This window comes from Cyphomyrmex costatus, unplaced genomic scaffold (assembly GCF_001594065.2).
Source record: "Cyphomyrmex costatus isolate MS0001 unplaced genomic scaffold, Ccosl1.0 scaffold80, whole genome shotgun sequence".
NCBI lineage: Eukaryota > Metazoa > Arthropoda > Insecta > Hymenoptera > Formicidae > Cyphomyrmex > Cyphomyrmex costatus.
Window position 1 is genome coordinate 197781 of NW_017280376.1, and position 11720 is coordinate 209500.

General features: G+C 30.7%; 1 protein-coding gene across 1 annotated transcript; it reads right to left on the minus strand.

Moving 5' to 3' along the window:
• Positions 1-1037: 1037 nt before the first annotated feature.
• On the minus strand, positions 1038-4518 carry Obp10 (odorant binding protein 10). The gene is made up of 6 exons (XM_018549331.1): positions 4207-4518; positions 3291-3378; positions 2720-2772; positions 2171-2327; positions 1310-1374; positions 1038-1235 (listed from the first exon to the last, which is right to left on the minus strand). The coding sequence occupies exons 1-6, from the start codon at positions 4264-4266 to the stop codon at positions 1218-1220; spliced, it is 441 nt and encodes a 146-aa protein (XP_018404833.1). The 5' UTR covers positions 4267-4518; the 3' UTR covers positions 1038-1217.
• Between the last annotated feature and the right edge of the window lie 7202 nt (positions 4519-11720).

An 11720-nucleotide genomic window follows, 5' to 3' on the forward strand; every position in this document is an offset into this window, starting at 1 on the left:
CACACATATATGCAAATTTAAAAATTATCTGTTAAAATTATTTAATTCTATTGACATCATCTAGGATATAATATATATACTGTAAAAATGGTTAATTTAAAAAAAATTAATAGTAGATATAAATCACTTAAAATGCGCATGGATTTAGTTAAAAAAACTTTTTATCATAGTTCGAATAAAATCAGGTCCGAAAGGGTTAATAAATCCACAGTCTTACATTTTTTAGAGTGTAATAATCATGACCTAAATTTATAATAATTACTATTTTTATTCTTTCTCGTATTCATCGCAAGAGTTGCATTGCGTTATATCGTAATGCTCTTCCACTTGCCGCACGCACACAATCCGCGGCGCAATTTCTGTTCTCATTGTCACAAAGGACTCGTTTGCGAATGAACGTTTCAAGTGTGTCATAGTTGTAAACCTCTCCTTCCGTTGTGTTCGATCATCAAGTATGACCTCAAGCGGCAATTGAAGCGTTTCACTGCCGCAATCTGCGATATGAAACTCGATCTTGCCAAACGAGAGCGCCATCAATTTATCAAGTCTGACAATCAATCCGATAAAGACACTTTATACGAATCGTAGGTCTTCCTAGAAAAAAAGAATCTCTGACGTCGTAATTCGTACAAGAGCTATGTTTGCACTTCAAAAGTGAGATATAGTTGTACGTGATGTGCAGTGAAGGTACATCCCTTATAGAAATTTAACTATAGAAGGTAGTGCTTATAATTACTTAGTTCGAATATTAAAAGCACTGTCGTTAAATGCTTTCAATACTCAAATAAGTTTTAGATGTTAAATTGGCTAGTAATAAATTTCTGAAAATAATCCCCTTTTAAGCGAAGGTACAGCCCTTACAGAAACTTAACTAGAAGATAGTGCTTAATTATACTTATTATTTTGAATATTAAAAACACTATCGTTAAATGCTTTTAATACTCAAATAAGTTTTCGATATTAAATTGGCCAGTAATAAATTTCTGAAAATAATCCCCTTTTAAGGGAGGAAGTAGGATATAGTCGAAGATTATTGATTAGATCGCTAAATTCTTTATTTCATCGACACATATTCGTATACGGTTTACGCAATACAACATGTACAGCGGTTACATGATAAAGTGGGAAATGATTTAAACGTAAAAACATCTCGACACGGAATTGTATCTTGAGCATTTTGTTCTTGGTCTTCTTACGCGTCGCCTTCGCCTCGCTCATTAGAACAGATAGTAAGTCTGAAATGGACATTGCGAGATCACTCGTGAGATGAGGATAATACATTGCGATTAAACAATTAGAAATCACTTACCCTAGGAGATAGCTCCGCGTAGCATTTATTGAACGCGTACGCATATTCACAATTATCGCCCTTCGCTGCAAACAGAGAAGTAATAATAGTTATTAATTGCTTTACGTAACGTGACACGAAGGATCGTGTGTAATCGAAAATAAAATGAAACAACTAAAGTATCGGAGAATTTAAAAAACATAAATGTAGAAGGATTAAAGTTCAAAGTGTTCGATACTGAGGAGACTTTTAATAATTTCGTAATTAAGAGATACAAAGATATATATTTAAAGGAGAATATTTTGATTCGCAATTTCTGTTTTATTATTGTCAACATAATTTCGATTGAGATGTGCCATTAAAAACATTATATCTCTTCTTATTTGACCATTAATTTCATCTCTTACAGAAATTTAATACTAAAAGTGTGATGAATTAATGGTTATAATAATTTTAAGTATTAAAATTGTTCAGCATTGAAAACAACAGTCTTTTTAATACTTAAATTAAATACAATGAAAAAAAAGTTTGCTATAGTAACCATTTATTTTGTTGGTATATGACTCACAAAAATTTTCTTACTTTTTATTAAAAAATTGCTCTAATAAATTTGATTTTTTAGAATATTTTTGTAAGTCACATAAAATATGTAGTTATTTATATATCAAACATTTCTCTTAATGTAATTTCCAGTATTAAATTGGATTTCTGTAAGAAACTCTTACCAGCTTCATTGAATTTTAAAGCAAATCGCTATTAAGTAATATGAATCTTAATTTCAGTAATATTTTTAACAGGATTACTTTCAGCGCTATTTCATAAGTTTCGAGCACACGCAATCGATCGGCGGGACGAACGAAAAAGAAAAAAGACAGTAAATACCCAAATAGTTACCAATCCCCTTGCACTCGCTGATCGCTTTCTCGACTTCGGCTCTATAAGCGGGTATTCTCTGGAAAAACGTCAGCATCCCGTTTAGACTTAGCTCTCTCTTGTCGTCAACCAAACCGAATTGTTCCCAGAGGCAATACATGTAGCACTGCGAGAAATTAGATCGGACAGTCTTTAATTCCTGCGAGTCTTACATATCTTCGTATTTCGTCGATCACGCGTTGTTGCATAGAAAGAACGGTTTTACTGAAGTATCTAAAAATTTAACTACAGAAACAGAGATCCGAAAATCATTTTATTGAATTATCAAAATAATTATGTATTTAGAGTTAGCTCAAACTGATTGTTAGAATGTTACAATTTTTTGCGGCATTGCTCACGCTTGAATTTCCTACATAATTACTTTGAAGTAACAAAATTATTTTTGGATTTATATCTAGCTAAATTTTTAGATATTTTAGCAAATTCTTTTCGTTCTTTCTTTAAAGAATAACTTTTTTGCTAGACGTAAATAGCAATTCGCGCGCCTCGCATACTCACCTTCAGTTGACGTGTTTCCGGCCATTGACCATTTCTTACCGCTTCTATGTCGGCTAAAAAAAAAAAGACGTATTTTGTATATATTAATGTACATTCAATATATCCATTAATATATTTTACAAATAATTTTTACGTCATTAATTAGTTTCTTAAAATTGGAAATGAATATATTGAACGCAGTATTTTAGCAAATTAAATAAATCCACCATTCATCTTTTTAACATGTGAGACATTTTAAAGGTTGTTTTAATTTTAACTTTCTTCCCTGCATTTTTTAAAGCTAGATAAAAATTAAACAAATTGAAAATATCAAGCACAAAGAAAATCAATAATGCGTTATTGAGCGCGCCATAATTCATTCCCGACCGTTCAGAATCGATAGTATTGAGAAAAACCACTTGTACCCTTCCGAATCTCTGTGAAATAGTTTTATCGATTTAATTCGAAACAAGATAGTCATAGTTTCGCGAGCATCAGCTGTATAACTTTATGCGCCGTCGCAATAATTAAAAATGCGATCGATAATTTCATTCACGTTGGGGTGAACGAACTCTCTCGTTGAATAACATACCTGTGGCAACTCCCGTTTGCGTTTGGCAGGCGTTCACGACACTAGCTGCGGTCGCGATCATCTGATCGGAAACGAAGCTGGGTCTTGTCTGTAAAATAGATCGGTGTTATTGAGAATAATAGATAGTAGTTGAGAGATAGGTAATGAGAAACGAGAGAGAGGGAACGCTCTAGCGGCAGTTGCATTGGTGGACTATGATATATTTTTTATACACAGCATGTTATGTTTATTTCTGTCAATGTAGAATTAACTTTCATCTCGGTTTAATTTACTTTCTTCTAATTTTTATTTAGAACTAGAAAAATGAGCAGTAAGTTAAACAGAGATTAAAGTTAATCTACATTAGTAGAAACTGGCATTAGAAAAGGAAATATCTGTGTATAATTATCTCTCTCTCTCTCTCTCTTTCTATTAATTTTTCCAATATCTAGTTAGTTTTCGGATTATTTTAATATCAATTTTATATTTTTTTTCTGTAAATTGATAACATTATACCACAAAACAAAAAGAGAAAAAATACTATACCTTCTTGATTTAAAACATTTCCTTACAAGGAGAATTTTTATTTTCTCCGTTATTTTGATATTAAATAAATAAAAAAAACAATGCAAATCGCAATTTAAAATATCAAGCCAAAAGAAAGCGTCGCACAAATTATTGAACGTATAATAAATTAATCCCTGATTGCTCGAAATCGAGAAAAACCACTCCCGATTGCCAAGTTTCTATCAAGTTCTTGCCAAGTTTCGTTGAAAAAAGCTCCGACGAAATTAAACCCCTTTAATTCTCTCTCTCTCTAGATAAAAGTTATTTTTTAAATATTGAACTTTCTCATATATTTTTAATTTTGTTTTCGAAGGAGTATAATTTTTCTTCGAGCTCCCCAGATTCGCCTATGCACCGTTTTGCCACGTACCCCACAGGACACGATCCACGCCTGAAGAAGGAAGCCCAGGGCGACCGCGAGGAGCCTCATCCTTGGTATCTCTCAAATGTATTCGTATTCCTTATCACTTTTACAGAGCCTTCCTTCTCGCTAACTGCTATCGGTGGTGCGAGCGTATCTTTGCTCGCGGTAATCCCGTTTCCGACGCGTGTCAATGTGCGAAAACGTACAGAGTACGCGCCGTCCGCGATGCGAGGGTGCGACTGAACGTCGGAGTCGGGAGGCCGAGTGGCGACACGGGTAGCCGAACGTGGGTCGGGATGAGAGATGAGGCACGGGGTCCAGAAGCCGAGAGAGTGACAGAGGTGGAAGCTGCAAGCTCTGCCGCGCGTCCTGGAAGCTGATTCGAGAGCAGGTCGCAAGCTGTTATCCTTCTCTTTCTTGTTCTCTCGTTCTCGCGCACCGCCCTTGCGCTGTTTTCACGTAAAACGTGTTCGATAATAGAAGCTTCTAACATCAGGATTTTTTTAATTCGATATTTATTAACCCTTCATCACCCTGCGTGGAGTGTCTAACAGGACACTTAAGTCTTTACAAAAATACAATACGTACTGGCTAATTTAATACTGAAAGATAGTGACTGATTACTTATTTTAAATAATAAAAGCAAACCCAAACAACAGTACTTTTAATAAAAAATATTTTCCCTTTTCCAAGACTGGCTCGATTTTTATTCTTTAAAGTGATATTTTACTCCAAAGAATTTAGAAGGTAACTATACTTTCTAAATTCTTTGGAATAAAATATCACTTTAGAGAATGAAAATTGAACCAATCTTGGAAAAGTAAAAATGTTTAAGATCGAGATTTCACTTCAGAATGAGATTTACTTTAAAAAAATTCGGAAAGAAATTATTTCCAGTATCAAATTTGCTTTTCAGTATTAAATTTAACCTTCCAGTATTAAATTTTTATAAAGGAATTTAATAAAACCACTTATACACATTTCTATGGTTAGCTCAAATAAAAAATTTTTTGCATTTATCTTTATCTCTAAAAGATTCATAGAATATTATCAATTTTTATTTATTTTGTTATTTTATTATTTTAAATTTATAGATTTTTTTGTCGACATTCACACTACTGTAATGCTTTCAATAAGATAATTTAACTTTTTGGACTCTACGATTTAACAGGACAACCTTTACAAGAACATTAGCTAAAGACTATTACTATTTTAAAAATGACAACTTTGTTGCAAGTTTTTAGCAAATCACACATATATGACATTACATTATACATGTTTTTTTATATAATGATCCGTTTCTAATATTGAAATTTTAAATTTTTGTTAACATTGAAAATGATCCGATCAGTGTCGAAATGTCTGTTATTTACAATATCATGTTTATAATTTGTTGAATATATTTTCTTTGTTTCATATTTCCGGCTCGTTATCCTGTTATTTATTTAAATTTTTATTTAACTGTAAATTATTCCAAAAAGAGAACAATAAAAATTAAGATATAATGTTGGAGTGTCACAAACACCCCACGCGAATAATTACGTTAAAGAAGACTATATGAATAATGTAGGGTTAATCTCAAACAAATCTCGAGATATTTCGAGTATGAGGAATAAAAAAGAGTGAATATTTTTTACTTATCTATTATAACTCGGATGAAACAATCAGACGGATATTTCCTAGATGAATATTTGATCCTTTCAACATTCCGTTAATTATACATTTTTTATGTTAATGAAAATTAATCTTTTCACAATTATATAGAAAGCATTTTAATTCTAGCAACAAATTTCTCAACAGTTTCTTTTCTTAAAAAAATGTTTAAAAGTTTCTAAAGGATATTACAAAGAAAAATTATAAAGGAATATTTAATCCTTAATTTTTTGTCCAATTTCTAGCGGTGCATCCCAGCCTTGTAAAGTCTTTCTCTAATTGTACCCAAGCTGCACTTAAGAGAATAGGTGCTCCATATAGCTTTTTTTTTTTAAACAATAATAAACTAGAAGAAGAAGCCTATAACGGTCGAAGCTAGATCAACGTGCTTATAATAATTGTGTGAAATTTTATATACTGCGTATGTAGTCCCCCCCGCGACGCTGATAGATTTTCAGCATTGACGCATACATATTCACTACCGCAGTAATATCACTAAGTTAAATTAACAAGCAATTTAACAAATTTGATGCCATAGCATCTTATAGATCTTAATACTATGTTGAAAGACATATATTAAAATTTAACGATTTTTATTATTAATTTAATGTAAATTAAATTAATAATAAATCAAATTCCGTGAAAAATAAGATTGCGAAGAATATAACAAGTTGGCGTTTCGTCCCGGCTTCCACTACTGGACTCATCAGTAAGGTAATGTAATTTTTTTTTTAATAGAATTCTTTTTTTATCAATGCACTTAATCGACAGTGCGATCAAAACGTCCCACGTCATATTAACGCGATATAGTGCGCTCTTTTCATCATGCAAAGATAAATTACCGTCTCCTCGATATAGAAGAGCTTTCGATTCTAGGCCAGGTCACACACATAGACGGATTTGATTGGCGGATGTTACCAGTTTACGATCCGACCCTAGGTAATATCTCCTCTATCCTATGCGACGTCGACATAAATATGATTCCTATGTCCTTCTCTGTTCCTCAATCTTCATCTTCGCGTACGCAATTTTATGCTGTATCAAATTATCTTGTCGAAATACTTTATAATATCTTTATTTTGGTTCTAATTACTAGATATCCGAAGATAAATAAATGTTATTCTTAATAATAATATTGTACATGGATTAAACGAGAATCTTAAATTAAATTTATAGAAAAGGCGAATTACACTGTGCAGACTGATTAAATTTATGGAAAAAGCAAGGAGAGAAATTTTCTTGCAGTGAATACTATTAATTATTCTCTTAATTTTTAACTTTTTTTTTCTTCAAAAAATATGGAAGATAGTAGATTAGTTACATATTTTGAACACAAAAATACACAGAACACAGAATTATCCAGTGCTTTTAGTATTCAAGATGAGAATAATTAATTTCTATCTTTCTATTAAATTTCGTTAAGAATTAACAATCCTTTTAATCAATTTATTTACTTCACAATGTTTTATAGTGACTAACATAAAAGTAACAACTTTGAAAAATTTGCAGTTAAAAAAATTACATCTTTCATCTACATATAAATATGTATATATTTATTCCAATGCTGTCTGACTGATGTAACCTAGTTATTCTTCTTTGTACAGATAAAACGACATAGAATTGTACAGAAATGAATTTCACATTCTACATATTTTATATTCCAATAGTAAATAATTAAGGATAATTCGATTAAACTTCATGCAATTAACATAATCAGTGATTAATGTAACTGTTGGGTGTGTGTCTACGTGTATATTATGGCTGCGTTCAGCAATCATATTAAAAAATTTTGCAACAGTTGCAAAGCTGCTTTCTCTGCTGTGTCCCAGAACGACCGCGAAAAATTACATGCGCAGGTAAAGCGGACTTAACTAGTTTGAAAAGTCACGTACCATTTTGCGATTTGAGCAACAGTTAACGAGATATTAATTCTTAAAGATTGCCGAATACGCGCGTTCGTTCGGTTTGCCACTGCCATCATAGTGTACAGGGTGTTTCCGCAATCTACACATCAGTATGTCGGGTTGCCTATCTGCCTATGAGCAGGGACATGCTTTACTGGTAATTCAGAATAAGGTTAGATCGCAAGTCCAGCGGGAAATGGGACAAGAGAAATCCAATTTTACATTCTGGTATAATGTAAAATTCAATAATATGATATAAGATATGTATTTAATAATACAAATAATATCAGACTTAATCTAAAATAAATGGAATTTAATAAATGTTACAAAATAAAATTAAACATAAACATAAAATTAAAAATAAGCATACCTGTATTATTAACATACCTTTTCTATATTACTGAACTACACCTGAATAAATTACCGATTTCTCTTACCTCGTTCAAAGTTGGACTGCAAACAATGTTGCGCTTAAATATAATAATTAAAAATTACCTAGATACAGATAAGATAAATAACATAAAACTATATTTAGATAAGATGAAGATGATTAATTTTACATTAATCTAGAAGTTGAAATTAAAAAAGATGAAATTAACTGATAAAAGGTACATTTTTTATTGATATATGTATAGTATTAGCCGTTATTTACTAACAATAAGTAGTGAATTTCTTTTGTCTACTAGAATTTTAAATTTTAACGAAATTTATACGATGGACACTATATATTTTTTCTACTTTTATTTAATTGACGCAACAGACACAAAAAAGAAGATATATAGGAATAGATAACGAATTCTCTGCTTTTATATAATGTAACAGATAACAAATTTTTGTATTATTATTAATGTATTTCATAACGATTTGTATTAATTTGTAACATTGAGAATGATCCGATTGGCGTCGAAACATATAATTTTGTTTCTCGTTATTTTATATTATTATTACAACATTTAAATTAAAGTGGTTATAATGTAATATCAAAAAATTGTATTATTTAATTCAACACAAATGTACAATATTTTCTAATAGATGTATAAAATAATAAAATTGCCTTAAATACAAACATTATTATACATTATCCTTAAAAACCATTGTTGAAATACATCCTTTAAAAATAAAATCGAAAAATACAAAAGATAAAATCCAATTCTATTGTATTATACATATATATATATATATATAAACAATTAATTGTTAAAAACCTAAAATCAGTACATATCTATTTTTTTTTTAAATTTCCTTATTTCTAGTGATGTATATTTTTCTATTTCTAACTTTCAATTATTTAATATGATTCTATACATTTAGTGTGTGCTTCTTCCTTACGCTCATCCGCGGTAAGCATCGTTTCACGTATCTTTCATGCAGCAATACAGAAATTGATATCGTAATAAAAAAGTCACATTACACGGCCACAAAACAAAAAATTGTGTAATTCAGCCAAATAAACAAAAGAAAACATACATTCAGTTCCTTATCTTGTAATATATGATTTGTAATATGATATTATATGATTCAGTTATCTAAAATTCTATTAACATACAAAGTAATTAACATACAAAGTAACACGATGTAAGGTAATTATTTGCAATACTATTTAATTTTTTAATCAAGTCATTTTCAAAAATATCGTAATATTTTGGAGCAACCCCTTACGTGGGATTAACTAACAATAATTACATGATACCGACATGTAACTCTGTGACGTTACCTTTTCAGTAAGAATCTATCAGATATTAAAAAAGAACAAATAATGCTTACAGCGTCATAAGCGCGAGTACGGTACATATTTTTAATGTCGTATACTCGCAATAATATCATTAAGTATTTTAGCCCTCCGTGGATCGGTTACGATACCTTCACATACCATTTTCGCCACTGATAAAAAACCGTTGTTTGCACACGTACATACCCGCTGATGCACACGCGGAAGAAACGAACATAGATAGATTCAGCCTAACGCAACTCATTGCTATTCCATCGATTCACAAAATACAATGTTGACAATTGTTTATGGAAATTGAATCATTCTCACGATTTCATCTCATCTTAATCAAAAATTTGAAAATCGTAAGACAATTTTTCATAATCACAGTTTCACGTTTCATCATTGCAATTTCGTTTCTAATTAAAAAAAAATATCGATGACAATTTGAGCCCTACAAATAAAATCGCGACAACTTCATGAACTTTAGATACACACATATAAAAAGTCACACGTATAAAAGCACAACGCCTAATTGCTGACGTCTCAACACTGAAGCGTCACTGTCACAGTAACTGCAAAATCAGGTCAGCGTCTTTTAGTACAATGTATCGCTTCAATTTCAAGAAAATCATATAGCCTTTAATTCGCAAAAGTGTATTACATTAAATCAATCTATGACGTAAATGCAAGAATCAATTGTGATGCTGTTTTCATATCTTTTCCTTAATAATACATCGCCGAAATATTACTATAACATACATTACAAACATTTTTATATTACTGCAATTTGTATTCACGATATAGTAATATAGTAGAATTAGAGAATTCTTTGTTTCCGAATTTTTTTGGTTGTCCAGAGCGAGGCTTGTCTTCAATGCTGAAATCTCCATCATTGAAATGTCAAAATCATTCCCTACATGATTTATCAGTTGGAGCAGTGTCACCATAAACTTCCGTGACATTCGATGGGGCTTCAGCTGCACTTTTCTTCCAATTAAAGCAGAAAATTAAATCTCCCGCAAATACTGCTTGGTTAACACAAAATTCGATATTTCAAACACAGTAAAAATCAAGGTTTTTGTATGAAACTCAAATATAAACTGAAAATTATTAGCAGATCTAACCTCTGTGAAACCGCCAAAATCAACAGTCACTGTGAATCATTTACAACGACTATTCTAAAAAATATATATACCAAGTAGTATATTATTATTAAATTAAAGTATAATAACATATTAAGTATAATGTATTCTATTTAATTAACCAATAAGTATAAAATATATTCTTCACGTACAGTGGAGTCATATATCGGAAAATTTTCGCGAATAATGAAATTTTGAGTAATACCAATTTTATTTATTAGATAGTTCTAACCATCAAAATGAGTTTACAGATGATTGTTGCACGATTCGTTGATCGGAAGGCATTTGTTATTTAATGTTTATGCAACTTTTGACAATAAGATTACAATATTTGTAGGACCGTTGGAATTTCAAACAATACTTGAATAAAGGCCTAATGACGGTCAAGCAAGATTTAGGTTGCTACAATAATGTGTGAATTTTATTTACCACGTATGTAGTCTTCTTTAATCGCGCGCCGAAATATTTTCTGTCTTTTACAAACGCAACTCTAAATAACTACCGTAGTAATATCACTAGTTAAATTGACACTCAATCTAACAATATTTGATGCTTATAGCATCTGATTGGATCTTAATAATATGTTAAAAGACATATATTAAATTTTAATAATTTGTTATTAATTAATGTAAATTATATCTCAACAAAATTACTTTTTTAAAAAAAAGGAAAAAAGGCGCCAAGTGTGTTAGCCTCACAAAATAAAATGAAATCTTTTTAAATTGCGCCAATTATGAAAGGAATATATTTTCTTGACACATATATAACATACTTTATTTCAAAAAGTAAAAGTACAAAAAACTTGGCGCTGCTAGACCTCAAAATATACAATAATAAGATGGTTATTAAATAATTCCAAATATGAAAAATAATAATAAATTAATAGAAAAAGAAATAAGGACTCGTTATATAAAAATAAACAATATGAAGAGACAAGGGCGATATAAAAAAATAATGTCTCTCTCTCTCTCTCTCTCTCTCTCTCTCTCTCTCTCTCTCTCTCTCTCTCTCTCTCTAGCAGCGCCAAGTTTTTTGTACTTTTACTTTTTGAAATAAAGTATGTTATACAGGGTGTAACTAAATTATCGCACTTGGAGTATACCATGAGAT

Coding starts and splice junctions, on each gene's coding strand:
- Obp10 (XM_018549331.1), bottom strand. CDS start 4,266: ATGAGGCTCCTCGCGGTCGCCCTGGGCTTCCTTCTTCAGGCGTGGATC. Junction 2,773..3,290: donor GCAAACGGGAGTTGCCACAG/GTATGTTATTCA, acceptor TTTTTTTTTTAG/CCGACATAGAAGCGGTAAGA. Junction 2,328..2,719: donor CGGAAACACGTCAACTGAAG/GTGAGTATGCGA, acceptor AATTTCTCGCAG/TGCTACATGTATTGCCTCTG.